Here is a 20,004-nt window from a genome sequence, read left to right on the forward strand (position 1 = left end):
TTCTGAGCAAACCACATTAATGTAATTCTTTAAAAAAAATCTAGCTCAGTTATGGAATATGACACATTTCTGATGTGTTTTTGCAACCAAAATATCAAAAGCAGTATCCTTTTAAAGCTGTGAAACCGAGGTCATTCAGCTGTGTACGTTGTTCATGGCAAGACATTGTCCACTGAGATTGACTTCCTGCTCATAAGGACCTGGTGCAAAAGTGTAATGTGTTACATAATGGGGTGGGGAGGGGGGTTGAATGCTATCTTCCTTTGTAGCTTGTGTTAATAGTGAATTATTATATAACATAGTCTGCTTTTTAAAAATCAATCATGTTTACAGTCAAGTCTGTGGGTTGCTGGGAACCTGTCAACATAAATTACCCAATTTATATGTGCAAAATTGGGGGGAGGGGATGCTTCACATTTTGTGGGAACTACTAAAATCTAATACTATTAAATTGCACCTTTTCTGTGGTTATCTTTGTAGGCGTGAGATTGCGAAGAAACATTTGCTTGAGCTCAGGTCCATATTTACATAACACTTTGCTTTTTGTAGATTAGTTTTTCCCTTTTCAGCCTTTTGCTCCACCAATGCATTTTGTTCACTTATTTTGCTTCGTAATACCTTTTATAGTCTGCCTGTTCCTTACAAGGACACTGAGAAATTATTCACAAAGATAACAATAGCTTGAACAAGTGACCCAGCATTCTCTTTGTATGGGTCCCTCTAAAATGCTGTCTATACATTACACTACAGTGATTCCACGTGGAATGGAAGAAACTCAGCAAGCCAAGTGAATTTTTAATAGGAGAGTCAAGAGCAGCCTATCCGTTTGCAAAGCAGTACATGAACGTCAGTACTGACATTTCAGAGGAAATTCCAAGTTTATTTTTAGATTTGAAGGAATTTATTTTTATTCATTATTCATAGCCAGATACATCTCATTAGAGCAGAGACTATTTTTCTCTGCAGAAAGATACTGAGACAATTTAGAGACATCCAATCCAGTCAAAGAACTGGTCACCAACTCTCCTATATATAGTATAACTCTACCCTATGACAAAACAAGGGTGCCATTTTGTTTGCCTTTTTCCTTTTAGATCAGTTCTTTTCTATTCATACTTTTCTATTCAATACATTGAAAGCAGAAAGGGAAAAGGAGAAGTAATCAAAAAATTATTGTTCTCCCATTTTTCCTCCACAGTTAAAAGCAGTAGTGATGGACACTGGCTTGTTTGTTTGTTCTTATTTATTTAAATCGTGTTATCCTACATTCTTAGATGAATGGGCTCTTGAAGTGACTTAACAGCACATCCAATTCTACAACAGCAAAAACACAATGAACTCAGTAATGTTATTTAAACCCATGATGACTGAAAGTTCGTGTATAAAAATGTTGTTCTGAAGAAATTACTATCTAGCCATTTCTACCCAGAAGTGAGAAAGTGACATCACCAATATCTTTCCCCCACCCAATGTCCCTAGTCTCCCATTGGTTGCCAGGCTTGGCCTGAGAACACTTTTTTTTAGGGAAACCATAGTCTGGGCTTTTAATACTGAGTTTTCTGGGCATGGATAAGCCATTCAGCCCTTTGGTAATATCTTTTGCATGATGTGGGCCAAGGCTAGCCTTCAAAAGCATTCACACCTCTTTGGGGGTGGGGGAGTGGGGGTCAGGCACATCAGTTATATACTTGTACATGTGGCTGCCCAGCTCACACGCGATATTCATATTGGTTCAAAGCACCCATGTTGCTGAAACCTGGGTCTGTTCACAGACCCTGTTCACACAAAGAACCTTACCATAGAAACTAGGCCTATTCATAAGAAGATTTCTGAATCCTTGCCTTTACACATGAATAATTTTTTTTCTTTGAACCGCAAAACTGATCCACATACTGAAATGAGAGCACGCGTTTTCTCAGTTTGCCCTGCAGAAATCACTTCAGTCACCAACTGGAGCAGCCACTTCTTAAAGCAACGTGGTTCAGTTTAGCTGCACATTCTGTTCTTCACATCCCTGTGGAGAGACCATGAACAAAGCTGTTGATTGTGGCCATGATACTGACATCAACTCTTGTAAGATCAGAACTGGGTGGCGAACTCGGCTCTCACAGAAAGTAATTGTAATTGGTCAAAAAGTGAGGGGGGGATGTTAAAAATTCGCAGCTTAAAGACCGCTTATTCGTTTCCTTTTTCACAATCTACAGAATGGTGTAAAAAGTTAATTGGCAAACAGCAGTGAACTTTACAAAAAAAATTGTACTGTTTTAACAGACCAGGAATTCTTACCTGTTTGTCTTGAAGACCCTTGATTTCTTACCCTGATATTTTCTAAATAAGTCTCTTTCTATATACTTTCTAGCAGAAAATTGCATTGAAATCTTGGCATATATAATAACTAGCAAGTCTATTAGTGCCAACTGCAAATTGCTAGAACATTTAAATGCCTACCTAACATCGATTCTTACTTATCCTACTGTCGACAGTCATTTCTGTATTAATTAATTTTTTTATTAATTCTATTAATAATTAAGACTTCCTTTTGCTTTTTGAAGTAAGAAAAATAGTTACAAATATATTTGTGTATAATCTTCAGGAGAGCATGAAAAAGATCCAAAGACCCTTTTTTCTCATGATACATGCATGATACAGCTTACCAAATGAAAACAGCAAGCAATTCATTTTTAAACTACTTTAATATAGCCTAGTCGCGTTAAGATTTTCCTCCCTAAATAGTCAGAGCCATTACAGATTTTTAATATCAACATGGGGGCATAGCACCTTTGTTTAGGGGCGGGGGGGGCGGGTACAAGATTCAGAGTATTTACTGATGTCATTGTATGAGATACAGAATCTGACTTTTGGAAAAAGTATTTGATCTTGCCTACCTTGTAACTTTCCTCATATTTTCATGTTTACTTTGTGCCCTGTATTAGGGCCTATAAGTATGTCCCAAGCAGGTAATGATGAATGCCAGCTACTAGGGCAGTGCTGTATAGATGATCCAAGACACTGTCTACTTAATGATAACAGCTTTCCAAACAGAATATTGTCCAAAAACCTATCATGTTCACAAACTTTCCTGTCTTGGCTCCATCACAGCAATGGCAGGCAGAATAGAAGAGCCCATTTTGTAGGTGTTGAAGTTAATACTTGACAACTTTTTAAGTCACGTTTGTTGGTAGTGATTCAGAATGTACCCAGATCATCTGAGTAGTCAAGTAGGTACCCAGAACATCTCATATATCTTGGTTCAATCCCTTTTGCAAGCTATTTACTGGGCACATTCAGTTCTCTTTGCTTGGCACCATTGCCAGCAATGAGCCTAGGCAGCCAAGTGCATAAAAGCTGGAATGGGAGTTCTGGCGGGATTGGGATGAGAATTGGGCAGAGCGCTGGTATAGATCCACAGAGGATTAATATGGAAGCAGAATCATATGCCAGACGGTATGAACTGAGAAATCCTTTCAGATTAGGGCTAGAATGGAGTATTTAAGCCGAAGCACAGGCAAGCAGATAGAAGGATGAGCAGACAGGCAGAGAAATGAGTAGAAATATTTAGAGCAAAGCCCTAAACCACTGCAAAATTTGGTTTACCAACTAAAGGAAATTATATACAGGGGATCATCATGGAATTTCACTGCTTCTAAAGCCCTTCTCTGTGCAGAATACAAGCACTTTGACCCCTTGGCAGAAGGACCAGTGTTTATAAATGCCATGAAAACAACATATTCAGGGCTGTTCATTTAACAGTAACAGAGGAAAGACGTCTGTAGAATCTTCAGTGCTTGAATATTTTACATGAAGAAGTATGAAATCAACAAATGTATATTTTCTTAGATTTATTTTCTCTTATCCTTATACAGGGTGCATGTTTTATTTAAAAAAAGAATCTTTAATGTTCTTCTTGATAACTATAGAAAGAAAACAGTGTGCCTATAGCAATCTGCTAAGCATTCTACAGGTCAGTCTACTACTCACTGTCAGGCAACACAGCCTATGAGTTGGCATATGGAAGAGGAAGAACCGAAAAGGTAGGAATATTAATAGGGTCATATTGAAAGTTGTCAGTAGTCAGAAGTGGGTGAAGGTCGTGTAGCTTGGCCCCCGAGCAGTAACATATCAGCTCATGCCGCTCAGACCACTAACTTCGATGGACTTAGAAGAGTGTAAAGCTGCTTAGGAGTGGATTGTCAGTCACAAAGAGGAAAAATAATAGACGGGAGCAGGGGGAGACCAGAAGAGTGTATGCTTATACATTTACAAGAGGTTTATGAGGCAGAGAGAATTGGCAGGGTGGTGGTAGAATCAACAGGATCTGAGTGCCACACAGTCAAAAGGAATACTTAATTTATCTTTATTTTTAGAAATATCTAACTAAATTTAGATATGTTACACCATTTCCTAGAATGTTACCAAGAGTAAACTTGGGTGCAATAAGAAGGGTTAATACAGATGGAACAAGACGTTCTTCTGTAGCTGAGATCACAGATGAGAGGCTTGTTCTCCTTATTGGACTCTCGCTCTGTCACTGCCCACAGTTGCTGAATGTGTTTGTCTCAACTTAGGGTTTGTAAATGCTATTTGCTTTTTTCTATTTGGCATCTGCCATCTTCTCTTGGGGTAGGCAACGAGACTTCAACCATAATAAGAAATACTGGCTCCTGAAAAATAATCAGCATCCCCTTGAGTGGTAACAAGTTTGTTGGGTTCACTTCTAAAGTATCACAGGGGTCATACAGAACAGAAGTGGGACTGTCCCAAACGTTTGAGGCCTTGTTTACATTTGGGCTCCAAAATCAAGCCACAAATTCAAGCATGTTTGACATTTCTCAGTGATAAATTAGTTGTGTGCCTGCAATCAGATGAGACCCATGCTAAGCAAAGTGTAGACAGAGCACCAAATATACAAAGCACAGAAAGACGTAATCCTATTATATCACTTTTATTTTTGGTCAGTTTCCACACTTCACCACACCACTCTCTTCGCAGAATTTAGCTGTGATGTTTTTCCAAAAACTTAGCCGTCGCCTTCAAAATCTGACTTTTTTGCTCAGGGTGTTTTTGAATGTCATCTTCCAAGAATAACCCTTAATTTTAAGAATGATCTTGCTCCAATAACCTCAGTGTTAAAATCCATAGCAGTTTAAGTTTCAACCGAAGTCACACAAAGTTCTCTGCTGCCATCCCAACAAAAACAGCTCCTTGATTGCTATTCCTGCTTGCTGAACGAACTCTGTGTCCCTCTCAGCCATTTCTTCATTTACTTCGCTGGGAATCTTCCCTTCTTTGCTGTGGTTCATTGCTTCTGGGCAACACAACCCTCACAGGACCCCTTTGGGGAACAAACCAAGAAGAGCTTATGCTGGAAAATTAATCTCTTACATACGGCTAGAATTAGTCTAGATTCTAGTGTAACAAGCAACAGATATAAGAAAGGAGGAATACATGGAGCTGAGGGTAGGTGATTATTTCTCAGAGATCTGAAAAAGGTGTATCTTTAGTCAGGTATGGCCCATTGTTACCAATTTGCAACCCCAACTCTTAAACCTCCAAGAGTAGCATGAGACAACATGTCCGTAGCGTGTCCTGCCTATCTTCTTCCTAGCCCTGGCAGTTGCCTCCTGCACTTCATGTGCTGTGGTGAATAGGCAAGAGTCTGTGTTGTGCTTCACAGCAGGGGGAGGAAGGTGGTGACAGGTATCAGGCACCTTGTTGCAATGGTGACAGCTCCTGTGAATACGTTTTATAACTTTAACAAAAGTGTTTGATAAGAGACTATTTATGTGCTAGGGAAAAGTGAGTATATATACCCCAGAGCATTCACATGTCTGAAGAGGTAATGTTGTTCTTCCAGAGGCAGGGGTTCTGAGGATTTGGGAGGTCAAGAAAAACTCACTTGAGACAAGATACTTTGGCAAGATGAAGGCTTTAAATGGGGAGAAAGAATCAGGAATACAGGGGGAACAAAACAGAATTCCCTCAATTTAGGGGTTACCTGGGTGGAAAAAAAAATTAACTCACAACACCTAGCACGCCCCTGAGTAGTTCCAGGGCAGGCCCCCATGCAGACAGCCTGGCTAGGTTTCTTCCTCCTAATGTTATATACTGGGACTCTGCTTACCAGTTTCTTTGCTTCAGCTCCACTTTTTATCTTACTTGGATATTACTGAAGCACCTTTCCTGTGGGCATTGTACTTGTGGATGGCTCTATTCACATTCCTCTCATAGTTGGCCAGTTTGGTCAGGAAGTCCGTGATGCCCTCGTTGGGGTTCTCCTGCGGCGCCTTCCACTTGCTCATGTCGCCCTCCAACTCTGCTTACCAGTTGCAGCTTCCAAGCTCAGCAGCACCTGGCAATCTGTTAGCTCTTTTAACCCTTCTGTAGAAGGTCACAAGGAGATAATTCTGCAGCTACTTCTGGCTTGGGATATTGGTGCTGGTAGCCTTGAAGCCAGAACTGGACCACCAAACAACACCATTCCCTAATCATCATTCATTAATTCCCTAAACACCATTTATGCTGTTACGTTTTATTGTTATATTTATTATATTGTTGTGATCTGCTCCGAGCCTGCTTTCAGGGAGAGTGGAATATAAATTCAATTAAATAAATTAAAAAATTAATTAATTAGATAAAGAAATAATCTCCCTCGGGGGAGGGAGTCTTCCGCAATTGCATTACAAATGTTCATCCCTAACTAGGATTACCAATTTTAAAAAATTTTAAAATGGCGTTATATTATTCATTGTTTAAACGAGTATTACTTTGGAGGGAAAGCTGAAGGGACCAGAACTTTATTAGCCAAATAGAAAAGCGAATTTTGGCAGCGCAGAGTATTATGACAGAGAGTGGTAGGAGAGAGAAAAGCAGCAGCGGCCAAAATTCTGCCTTCTTCAAACCTGCTAACCCTCCTCTGTTGCATCTGGAAAGTACTTGAAGATGAATCTGAAGCCTTCTGCTGGGACAGAAGATTTATCTCAAGTATTACTTCTGCCTCCTGTGGAGATTGCATCGCTTTCTCGGTAGACTGCCATCCTTGGCTGAGTCTTTCCATTTTGAACATAAAAAGAACTATAATTAATATTTTGATGGGATGGAACCTCACTTCAAGGCACCACTTGAAGTCTTTCCTTTTTTTTAATGTCTTTCTTGCAGAATCGCCAGATATTGGGCCATCTGTTGTTGTCCACACTACTGTGTCCTTTGGAACCAAACATTTGGAGTCTAACATCGAAAAGATTCAGCAATTGATCCTAGAAAAGTTGAAAGAGATTATACCTATTGTGCCTGAACCCACAAGTATCAAGTGCCAGAGGTGGAGATATTCTCAGGTAATCTGTAGTAATAAATGATAATGAAATGCTTAGATACTTAGGAATTAATTTTTTATCAAGATTCTGCCTTGCTGAAACTTAGTGGTACAACATGATTTATAAAACGTAAAATTCAATTCCCTAGGGTTTCCAGTTAAGAATTAACTCAGATTGCAAGACTAGGAAAGACGTCGGCCTGAAACTCTGGAAAATATGCAGAGCTTGGTTAGATGAACGATGAAACTGACTTGCCTTAAAGGGAAATTCATACTAACATTATTGATGTGGTTGCCTTGTCCACATGATTAGGGCTCCATGCTGCAGAGGTCTTGAATGCAATCATGTTTGGTCAGGCTTGTCACGCAGAAAGCTGCTACACTAGCACCATCTCTGCCCTGACCGCATAGGCGGGTCTAACTTAGTTCTTTATTCTACTGCAGAAAAAAAAATGTTGCAGGCCAGTATTTAATCAAGTGTATTTTATAAAATGGAGAGCGGCCGCATTAACACCACAGTTTTTCTGTGCATTTCCCTTCCAAAGATACGTCCCACAATCCCAGGCTGTTCCTTCAGTCAAACTGCTGCTTTGCTATCTTTGGGACTGGATGAGAAAGCTACATATATAGCTTAATTCCTGCTATAGGACTTATTGTTGTACAGTGGTTGGGAAGAGTACCTCTGGCAATTGCTCACCATGAAAAAAAATTCTTCTCCACCTTCTACTACTTCTTCTGGCTTCCCGTTGCCTACCCATAAAACAACTGGAGCCATAAAATTTGTGGAAGAGCAGTGAAATTCATATATTTTAAACTGCCTGAAAACTTATATCCAGACAACGACTCAAAGACTCTCCAGTTTAGCTGGGCTGGGGAAAATAAACATGGACCACCATGTATAATGTTTACTAAATGTAAACATCAAAACCTTTTTTTTTCCCCTTTATGAAGTCTAGGCATGCACACACCCATCAGTTCTCCCTACAGATGCTGTAGAAGTTGATATTCCAGCCCCTCATTTTGTTCACCTTTCAAGTGAAATTAGTATTACAGCCCCCCAAATACTTTTCTTCCCTGAGAAGAATGTTCCATCCCCTCTCCTCTTCCCCTTCCTATTGTCAACTTGCCTACTTTTTGAGGCACGCAGAGGAGGTGGCGAGTGGGCCAGCTGGCCAACCAAGAAGAGGAAAGATTCTCTCTAGCCTTCTCCCCCCGTCCCAGTCTTCAGATACACAGCTTCTAAGGCACCTGGTGAACTCTGGGATATGTAGCCTTGCCACAACTAACATTAATTGTGAAACAAAGAGAAAGATAGAGGGCCCAGCATTCCTCAGGTTGACCAGCTGTCTGCTTTTATCTAGCATCAGCAGTTAAGCTAAGATAGAGACAGGGGTTGGGATGCTCAGATCTTCATTGTGCTGCTGATGTCATTGGAGCATTATGAGGTTCTGAGAATCAGGTTCAGGAATATTTGCCAATTTACTGACAAATAACTCAATTCATCTGAGCTTCATTCCAAAGCAAACTGGGATACTTATCATCAATCACAAGTTCTCTGTCTTATCTGTAATGTCTATCAAGTCTGACGTAGTTATTTGATGTTATCATGCTGTGATTTTACCACTTTTCCCTCCCACACTCCATACTATTGAGTGGGGAAGTAGGAAAACATAAAGCAAGATGATGTCATATTCCATAGTGTGTTTCCCAAAACATTACAGCCTTCAACTCCATTAACAATCTAGCCTGGTTGCTATAACACACAGTACAATATAAGAGAAGAATGTGAGTATAGCTAGTGACATACCAGTTAGAATAATTTTTGAAAGTGAATTTTTGTTGACATTATGGAAGACGGGCTGTGGTTCGTTGATGTGTTACTAGTAACAAAGCCCGTTGTGGGGAAAAATACAACAGGCTCTAGAAAGGGAAGAGTGGGCAGGCAGACATTACCTTCTCTTCTGTGACTGATCCTGGCTAGGTGAAGGTGGGGGCAGACATTGCCACCTGCTCCACTCCTGATCCTGGCCGAATGAAGGGAGGGAGGGAATTGCCACCTGCTCCGCTACTGATCCCAGCCGGGTGAAGGGGGCAGGCATTGCCTCCTGCTCTGCGCCTGATTCCAGCTGGGTGAGGGGGGGGGTAGGCATTGCCGCCTGCTCCATGCTTGATCCCAGCCAGATGAGGGGGGGCAGGCATTGCAACCTGCTCCACACCTGATTCCAGCAGGATGAAGGGGGGGCATTGTCACCTACTCCGCTCCTTATTCCAGCTGGGTGAAAGCAGAGAGCAGGCATCACCACCTGCTCCGTGCCTGATCCCAACTGGGTGAAGGCAGCAGGCAGGCATTTCTGCTCCTGATCCCAGCTGGGTGAGGGGGGCTGGCATTTTTACCTGCTCCACATCTGATCCCAAGTGAGTTAAGGCGGGGGTAGGCATTGCCACCTGCTCTGCTCCTGATCCCAGCTGGGTAAAGGCTGGAGGAAGGCATTGCCACCTGCTCCGTTCCCGATCCCAGCTGGGTGAAGGCAGGGGGTGGGCATTGCCTCCTGCTTTGCGCCTTCACCCAGCTGGGTGAAGGCGTGGGGCAAGCATTGCTACCTGCTCCGCTCCTGATCCCAGCTGGGTGAAGGCGGGGGCGGGCATTGTCACCTGCTTTGCGCCTGATCCCAGCTGGGTGAAGGCAGAGGGCAAGCATTGCCACCTGCTCTGCTTCTGATCCCAGCTGGGTGAAGGCAGGGAGCAAAGCAAAAGCACAGTGGCAAATAAATTAAGAGAAAAAGTCTGTAGCACAATAAACTATGAATGAAAGTGAATGTTTATAGAATACTCATTGAAATTAACTCACAAGTCTATAGTTATACAATAATGCCAAAGAGGCAGTCACCAGCAAATTCAAACCATACAAAACAGCAAAAATAGGTCAGAGATTATGCAGCATACTCAAGGTAGTCCACATGACTCCAATAAAGTGCTAAGTGCCAAATTACAGAATCTTAAGTTATATATACATTCAACGCTATGGGAATAATGAAAGTGACCAGTGCTTGTTCATTAAAGTGACAGTGCCTCATTGAAAACCACAATAATGTAAATTACAAAGTCATAGTTATCACACAAGTTCCTAAGTATTTCAACATGGAATCAATTCGTGAAGATCAAAATCCAAAATCCAAATTCAAGTTATTCTGCTTCGTAACTGCTACGGGTGTGCTAGCATTTCACATCCCTTTTCTGTTAACCTTCTTCCTGGCAGTTACAAAAACCATAAGGTACAAAGTAACACAAGTAATATCCCCAGCATATTGCAAACCGCTCCTCCTAGGCTGGTGATCTGGCCTGGGCTTCCCTCTGTGGCGTGCTCTCAAAGGGACCGGCTGCCTCTTCAGGCAGCAGGGTAGGAAGTGAGTTGTCTGGAACACGCTTAGCCTTTTATATAGTAGGATTTGTTGGTTAGTCTTCACATTTAGTTTAATATGTCTAGGGATGTGTGAGTTGAGTTGTTTAAGTTTTCATTCATGCTTGGGAAGGCCATTTCCATACTGCTTATTTTCTTTGGCCCATTTCCATTTTCATTTCTTTGTTTCTGTCATTTATATGCATTTGACACAGAAAACAGGCATCAATTTTAATGGTTATATTTCTATTGAATTTCAGTAATATGCTCAGGAGAGAAAGGATGATTGCAGTTTCCTCCCGAGTATAGAAAAACGATTTTTAAAAACCTTGAACTTTCTGATTAAACCAGAGTTGTGACAAAATTTTGTAAAATCCCTATGTTAGATTGCTTTTCAAGGATTAATATTTTGATAATATTATAATTAGTTCAAGAGCTGGCACTGCCTGTAAAACCATTTATGCTGAAATAAAGGCTGTGATTCTGATACCTTGTCTGGTAGAGAAATAATCAATTTTCTAACACAGATCAGGCAAGCATACAAATAGTCCCTTTCAATGTGGTTGTGCAGGTAGGACAGGAAAAGGCCTTTTAGTATCTTTGTTTTATTTTTTAATCGGTTTAACCTATAGAAATACATAAAAGCAGGTAATCACTTACATTTTTTGTTACTAATCTCGGCCCTGGATTCACCTTCCATCAGGTTCCATGTATGACCTGTCTTATTTTTCCCTGTTTCCACTTTTATCCATTCATTCCATATGTCTTCATCAGAGGGACAGAGGTGTGTCAGGAAGGCTGCCTTCATTGGCCAACTAACACCCCCTGCCAAACATGGTTATCTCTCCTTTCATTCTGTCTTCATGGCAAATCATTAACTCTACCCCCCCCCCCTGGGGCCAGTGTTACACATGCTTTCTACTAATATTAGGGGGTGGAAATGTCTTTTTTTTTTAATGTCACTGCCAGCAGGCACATATACACACACATTTGAGAGATGAGCTCAGCATTTAGTTAAATTTATATCCAACTTTACATTTTATATTTACATCCCACTTTTCTTCCAATCCAGCTCAAAGCTACATAAAAAGGGATTCTTCCCATATGGTCTCCCCTAGAGAACCAAGCCCAGATCTGCTGAGAGCCAAGCTACAAGTGACGCCCTACACAGGTTGGACACTTGTCAGCTTACCTCAAGTTTTGATGGGAAATGTAGGCATCCTGGTTTTACAGCTTGGCTCTCCATTACAGCTGCAAGACCAGGATGCCTACATTTCCCATCAAAACTTGAGGGAAGCTGACAAGTGTCCAACCTGTGTCAGGCGTCACTTGTAGCTTGGCTCTGAGTTTCAGCAAGGTTGTTGATTCTTCCATCTTCAGACCCTGGCCTCCTTAGATGCTCTCTCATTTATGCAGCATCCCACTCTCCTCTAGCAATAGTCTCTAACTATTGAAGACACAGGCTTGCACTGCTGTTGGGAGAAAGAGAAAAACTAAATTTTCCTTGCAGCTGGAAAAGGCTTAAAATATTACACTTGCGGTAGAATGGCAAGAAGCAGCAAGAAGCTGTCTGAGGACCAAAGGTTAAAAATACCACCATAAGGTCGTCTACATTTATTATAATATAATAGCAGCCGCAGGATTTCCAGACTGGTTATCATTATAGCAGCTAGATTTAATTACAAAGATAAAAACACCAGGTTCTTAATTAGGTTTATTGTGGTTATTATAATTTATCATTCATGCCACTGTAGTGCCCACAGTACCTACAGTAATAGCTAGATGAAATCAGAGGCATGGTATTTAATCCACAGAGCTCTAAAATAGATGGGCACAGGATTCATAGTTATAGGCAATTTCACACACATTGCAGAGCAAAACTTGGGTTTGCCCCTTCTGACCCCTTGACAAATATGCATGTATGATGTGTGTCTTTGCAAGCATCTGCGTTTCACACTACATCTCTACATTTCAGGTCTACATCTGAAAAGGCAACATGTGAAAAGGCCCCTATTAGATTACAGACTTAGCCCAAATTAGATAACTAAGCTCCCCAAAAAGTTAGAACCCGAACAGGTCTGTTTATTCAAAAGGAAGACATATTGAGTTTAGTGAAACTTAATCCTGTGTATATAAGCAACCTTAATCAAATAATGCTGGTAGAGAGCACCAGATTTTCCCCACATGTGATTGAGCTAGTTCAGAAGGTACTGTCAAATCTTTTTTCTTCTGGCGTTGTTTTGCAGCATTGCATCAAAGGACACAGAGGTACATGCTGAATCTCATTTGGGGTCCTCATAATGTTCCCCATATCTCATTACACGTTCTAATGATGCTCCACCTAGCCCCACTTGATTATATTGTCTGTGCCCTGCATACCAACCCTGGGCTTCCTTCATGATCTCCCGTCCAAGCTACCCACCTTAGCTTCCAAGATCTGACAAGACTGGGCTAGCCTGAGCTATCCAGGTCAGGGCAAGAACTGACAGTTCAGAATCTTAAAATGGTGCACACTAATTACTTTCAAGCTATCTTTGTTTTAAAATTCTGGTCATCAATTGACACAGCAGGGAAAGGAATACGGATAGATGGGTTTTCCCCAGATCCTGTCAAGCAGAATTTATCCTGTTTGTTATTTCAATGCAGCCATTATGTCCTTCAAATGGGCCCAATACAATCCCAGGATTAAAATGCAAACATTACAATTATCCATGGAAGACATGGGATTAGTCCGCCCAAATTTCTATTGATACTACTTAGCAGCACAGCTGCAGCACTCAATCCCACAGTTTAATTATGATAAGACAACATTAGCACCAGCAATCAAAGGCTTCTCTATCCATGAAGTCTCTGACAGAATCCAGTTACAGTGTGGTGAATAAAGAGAGTGGCCTCAGCCGTATGGTGGTGTAAGAACTTTTCTAACTGGTGCATCTGTAACATCAATAAAGGAATATATTTATATTGTGAAATCCTAACCTAGCTCCAACTAAAAATGGACCCTCCCAATTAAAGTTCAAAGGCTCAAGAGCAGTGTTGATTTGCCTCCATTAAAGCATCTGAAAGGCATTCCTTTCACACTTAATACACACCCAAAGGCTGCTTCATTCTCCATTCCTTGGTGCTGTGAGTGCGGAGATATTCACAGCCAGAATGTCCACACAGGACATCCACACAGTTCAGCTTATAGGACAGAGAAGTTCTTTCCCCATCCTTGCTTGGCTCCCAAGCCAACTCTAAGCATGAATACTTTTTTTAATATAAAGTTAAAAGCCTTCCAGGGGGCAGGGGCAGCAGTTACAAGGGAACGAGGGTTGTAAAATGCATCTGGCGAAGAGAGCTGTGGTTCTTATGCTACAGAAAAGTTGGTTAGTCTTAAAGGTGCTACTGGACTCTTTTGATCACCCTTTTGATCACCCTTGTTCTTCAGCTGCCATTTCCACCCATGCACTGAAGGGCTTTGCCTTTAAAAATACATATATTAGTACTTGGAGCTACCTTGGAATCTAAGACAGGCTGGAAAAGGGGCTTCTCCACCCCCACCCTGGTCCAAGGCTGTCATCATTACTTGCAGGACAGAAATTGCTCTCTCATCTCCTTATAATCCCTACTGGGAGTGCTTCTCTATTACACTCCAATTCCATTCTTCATGCTGTGCTTGGAAGGAGATAGTGATGAGTGGGCAGCAGCAGCAGAAGGGCTGCCAAGTGATCAGTAACATTTAGTGTGGGATTGGAGCTCAAATGAGAAGCACTTGTAGTAGGGCCTCCGGGGGGGGGGGCAACGCCCAGCATGTATGCACTGATCACAGTTCAGCTTATAGGACGGAGTAGGTAAGAGAAGTTCTTTCCCCATCCTTGCTTGGCTCCCAAGCCAACTCTTCGCATGAATACTTTAAAAAAAAATTAAAAGCCTTCCAGGGGGCAGGGGCAGCAGTTACAAGGAAACGTGGGTTGTAAAATGGCATACATGTAAGGCAAGGAGATTTAAAAATCTGAACATTCCCATCCACATGGCAAACAAACCCACTTTGTCATCTTTCAAAAAAGATTGTAGCAAAATAGGAGGATGCTGTGTGGATTCATCACCATGGAAACATGCTTTGGTTTGAATGCCAAGGCAGAGAAAAGCAGCCCTGTGGAAACCACCTGAGTTGGAAAAGAGAACATCATCAGTCATAATAACTAGAGATGGGCATGAACCACATTATAAACTTCAAAAACCCACGAAATTGGCGATCGCAATCTGGCGGTTCGTGATTGTCCACGGCCAACGAACCAGTGTTCAGGAGAGGCCTGGTTCGGTGCATTTGGCCGTGGTTCGGGAAGCCAGACACTCAGACGCCAGCAATCAATTCCCCTGGCAACGGAGCAGGGGGAATGCCTGAACTCTGTCTGCGCTCCTTCTGTCACCCTGGAAACCTGAATGGAAGCCCAGCTTACCTTGATCGGCAGGTCTTCCTTCCAACCACAGAGCTGCAAAGCGGTTACAAGTTGGGAGAAGACACCCAGGGGAGGGAGGGGGAAGGGGGTGTTCTGTAGCCATGGGCACTCCAATCTCATCCCTGCAAACCCTGATAGGCAGCTCTGACGGCCAAATACAGACATCCTGCATTGCTCAATGGGACCTGTGCTTATAAATAGCTGTGGGCTCCCAGGCTGGGTTTCACTTTCAGCGAGCAGTGGAGTGGGACAGAGCTCTTGCTTGCCACTTGCTAGCCTTTGGGGAGAGAGACTGAGAGTATAATTCAGCTTGGATTTTTGTGGGAGTTTCCTAGTGGCCTTGGATTGGAGAGGGTATAACTCCAAGATCCCTTTTGCAATCTTGTCCAAACTTTGGTGATGGCTGTAGGAGAGCTTGCAAAACACTCCCCAGGAATATGGGCTCTCTAAGTGCCACGGGGGCCGTTCCGTGAACCACAAACCGGTTCGGCAACGGAAAATGTTCGTTGCGGTTTGCGACCTCGGGATTGTCGTCGGCACCGAACCACAAACCACTGGTTCGTTAAAATTTTTTGGTTCGTGCCCATGTCTAATAATAACCTTGTATGGTCATGCTAAATTTCTTGTGTGTGTGTGAGAGAGGGGGGGGGCACATGTACCCTAGCATGTACTGTCTAGAATGTTCAGGGACGGAGGACCCCCATTACCTCCCTTAGCTTACTTCCCCTCCATTGCCTCCCACACGGTTTAGATCTTCAACCAAGGCTTGCAACCCCAGGGCTAGCAGTAAAATGGTGTCATCTCAAATTTTTAACATTCCTTCCATCTTCATCTGTATCTGATCCAGCTTTCCTTATAATATGTTCTGCATATAGATTGAACAGATAAGGAGATAACATACATCCTTGTCTGACACCATTGCCAACTGAAAACCATTCCGTTTTTCCATTATTCTGTCCTAACAGTAGCTTCTTGTCCAGAATACAGGTTGCACATGAACACAGTCATATGTTGTGGCACACCCATTTTTTTTAAAACTATCCATAGCTTTTCATGAGCCACATATTCAAAAGCTTTGCTGTAATCTATAAAACACAAACTGATTTTCTTTTGAAATTCTCTGGTGTGCTCTAGTAACCATCATAAATCTGCATTATGATTTCTACTGCTTCTTACTTTTCTGAATCTGGGCTGGCTTGAACATTTGGCATGTCTTATTACATATATAATAAGAGTCTTTGTTGTAAAATGTTGAATATCACTTCGCTTGGGTGGCAAATTCATGTGATGGTCCGATAGTTGCTGCAATCTTTGATGTCTCTTTTTTTGGAATTGGAATGTAGATTGAGCATTTCCAATCTGTGGGCCATTGTTTTTTTCTCCATAATCGCCAGCATATTCTTCTTTAGATTTTAATGGACTCAGTTTCTGTAGCTGGAAATACCTCTATTTTTTATTTCTTCTTCTGGCTCAGGTAATTTATTCATCCCACATATGAGCCTGTCCAGAGATGAGCTGATGGCAAAGCATTCCTACCCTCCAGAACTGTTGTGGATGGCGAGTGATAATTATCATACTATCCACTTACATAATACTTCATACTCACAGTGATTTGCATACACATTAACTAAACATTCTTAAAAATGACTCTATAAAGTTGGGCCAGCAATATTGTTTCCACTTATATAAGGCGAGCATCTGCAGCTGAGCTGAGATTCTGCTTGTGGGTTTTCCAGCTCATAGCTGATAATCTTCAGCACTGCAGTTGTCTTCCCATATGAGGTATGAGATATACCCTGCTATATATAAACACACACACACACACACACATGCTTTTAAGTATGCACTTCCTGCATGTGCAGCCAGACTTAGTTCTTAGAATAAAAACAACTGTAAAATACAATAATATGCAATCTAATAACCATAGGAAAGAGGCAGAGACACTTTACTGGCAAATTCTCATTGTCTATCTTCATGAGCCTTGTCCACTTGTTGGTGTTCTTCCCCGTTATCTCTCTGTGTGCCCTTCCCTATCAGGGGACTCGCTTAGGGAATCTCTGTAGCAGAGAAACACTTTGCTCATTTTCATTCTCATCACTGTCCCAGGTGAGCTGGCTGCATGCTGAATGGCACAGAGGTTGAGTTCTCTCTGTGCCAGTTCAACACCAGCGGCAAATAGCCATCTTATCTAGGGAACAATCTTTTTTTACAGTGTGGTATTACCAGAGATGTTATTATTACTCAGTAGCTTACATTCTCACCAAGGGTGAGGCTTTATGTTTTCCTGTTTCTAGTGGCAAACATAACAAAAGGGAACTAGAGCAGTAAACCTGACATTTGTAGTTCAATTGCACTTCTAAACAAATCTTTTGATCCAGAAAAAGTAGCACAAAACTAAAAAAAAAAAAAATCCAAGGATAATTTAAGGAGGAAACTTAACATTTGGGGCATTCTTTATTCTGTTCAGTCTTGCTCTCTCTTTTTAAAAAAAAATCTTCTCTTGCTCATTTCTTCATCTGCATCCTATAGTTCCATTAAGATTTTCAATTCCATTATGTCTTAACCAGAAGAAGAAAAACATTGTTTTAGGGGTGTATACCAACCCCCAGTAAATCTGATTTTTTTTTTTACCAAGACAGAGAAAAAATTAGGAATTCCCTGAATTCTGAATTGACTCTCTAATTCGATTTGGCTATTTCCAAAAAATCTGGCCATTGTTTTCTCTGAGAAAATCACTCGGAGGGGGGTATGATGGACCCACCCTCTCCCCACTGTGAGGCAGATTTTTTTCCACCAAAATTCAGTTTCCCTGCTTTGACTGAACAGCCCCAAGTAGGGTGTTAATATCTGTGGTTTTTAAAGTCAGTTTGTCCCACTCTGGCGCACAGATATAATTTTGGTTTTTAAGCCCAGCTCAGGAACTTGATGGAGAAAAGCAGGAGCTCTCTTCCTTTTTGTTGGAAATGGCACTAGAGACTGTATGTAGAAGAAGAAACAACCAGGTGCAAGCTGGACGACTTTATTAAGTTTTTTTATCTACAGGAACCCCCCCCTTCCCCCCAAGTTTCAGGAATATTGGATCCTAGGACACTATTGCAACCTAACGCAACAGAAGTAAACTGAAGCAAGGGAATGCCTTGTACTTGTGGCTAGGTACTGCTTGGTTCTGTTCTGTGGTGTTTCTCCACTGGCTCAACCCTGTGCCTGCCTGCTGTGAATGATAGTGGTTCTGTTGGGCTAAGTTACAACAGTGTTTCATGCTTCAATTTCATTTGGGTGGAATGAGTATTATTCTGTAGCGTGATGATGGTCCCACTGCTTCACTTTGTTTCTGTTAGGCTATGGGCCAAGCTACAAGTGACGAATTACACTTGAATGGCAAGTGAACAGACGCACGTGTATTTCTCCCTGTTCACTTGCGCTCCACTTGCACCCCACTCGATCGCGTATGGAGTGCAAGTGGAGCGCAAGTGAACAGGGAGGAATTCACGTGAGTCTGTTCACTTGCCATTCAAGTGTAATTCGTCACTTGTAGCTTGGCCCTAAGCTGCAACAGTATCCCTTGCTTCAGTTTGGTTTGTGTGGAATGGATGTGATTCTCTGATGTAATGTTGGCTTCCTCGCTTCACACTGCTTCTGGGTAGATTCAATTCCTGTTCTTCAGTTTAGTTCTATTGGGCTTTCTCTGAGATGAGCTTAGCTTGCATTTGGGAGTGTTGCTTGGCCGTGGCAGTCTTGCACCAGTGTGTTTCTGCTTTTCCTTTTCCCCATAGTAAACAATGGAGTAACTGGGGGCAGCTCGTTCAGGGGCTCATTGAGTTGGCCCCTGAGGTTTAATCTTCCTGAGATTTGGGAGGTGTTTCAAGGACAGCCAGGAGTAGGTCCCCTGCAAATTTGGTGGAGTTGTTTGAAAAATGCCACTCCTACCCCACCCCCACCCCCGATATCCCCCAGATATTTTCCCCTTAGGAAATGGAGGGTGTGCTGGGGCACCTTCTTTGGGCCCCAGGGGGGCCCAGTCTTCATAAAGCTTGGAGGGTCTTTAGAGGACATTCAGGAATAGGTTCCCTCCAAATGTCACGGTTTGGTTGAAAAATGACACACACACACACACACAAATTTTCCTATAGAAAACAGTGGCCAAATTTTACCAAATTTTTACTGAAAATTTGATTAAAAATTCAGAATACCTGTTTTGGAATACCTGGATTTTACTGAATCAGCCAAAATTTGGTATTTTAATCTGAATTCCAAATCAAACTGCACACCTTCTTCTTATAGGTCTATGTTATAAATAGTTCATTGTGCACCAAAATGTCCATCAGTGTTCTGTTCCATGTTTTGAAATTTCTGTTGGAGCTGCCTGCAAAATAACCCCTTCATGATCCTGATAAATTTTAGAGAGGGGGAGGAGGAAGCTTTGGCTTCTTGAGTAGGAGCAGACAGCAATAAAGGAAAAGAACAGGTAAGCCGTACCAAGTCTTTTTCAGTGGAATTTGTGGATTTTAGAAAACTAGGCATTTTGATTAATACTGTCTAAGGTATGTAGTATTTTAAATTTATAAACGGGTTCTGATTTAATCCATTTGTCCTTTCTGACCCTTGCTGCTTTGATCAAAATACAGAAAGTAAAACCGGCCTTGCTTTTTGCGCCCGTGCCTTAGCAAGATCTGATCGTGCATGTGTGCACTTGGATTCATCCGGCACATCGTTTTTCTGCAGACCGATTGCTCCTAGGTACTGCCATTGGTTGTGTGCCCCTCTGCATGTCTCTTGAGCAGCTGCAGCTTTTAAAAAATGCAGTCTGGCACTGCATTACAGTTTAGGGAAGAGAATTTTTTCCCCAGCCATTAAAC

At 41.9% G+C, this 20,004-nt stretch overlaps 1 protein-coding gene across 2 annotated transcripts in view; it reads left to right on the forward strand.

The window, feature by feature from the left end:
- Positions 1-20,004, forward strand: part of RNLS (renalase, FAD dependent amine oxidase) — a 115,142-nt gene that overhangs the window by 89,261 nt on the left and 5,877 nt on the right. For both annotated transcript variants that reach the window (XM_054983226.1, XM_054983227.1), the window contains one exon: positions 7,156-7,331. In XM_054983226.1, coding sequence (XP_054839201.1) covers positions 7,156-7,331 — 176 coding nt within the window. The remainder of the gene's footprint in view (positions 1-7,155; positions 7,332-20,004) is intronic.

The sequence above is a fragment of the Eublepharis macularius genome, chromosome 6 (genome assembly GCF_028583425.1).
Source record: "Eublepharis macularius isolate TG4126 chromosome 6, MPM_Emac_v1.0, whole genome shotgun sequence".
NCBI classification, from domain to species: domain Eukaryota; kingdom Metazoa; phylum Chordata; class Lepidosauria; order Squamata; family Eublepharidae; genus Eublepharis; species Eublepharis macularius.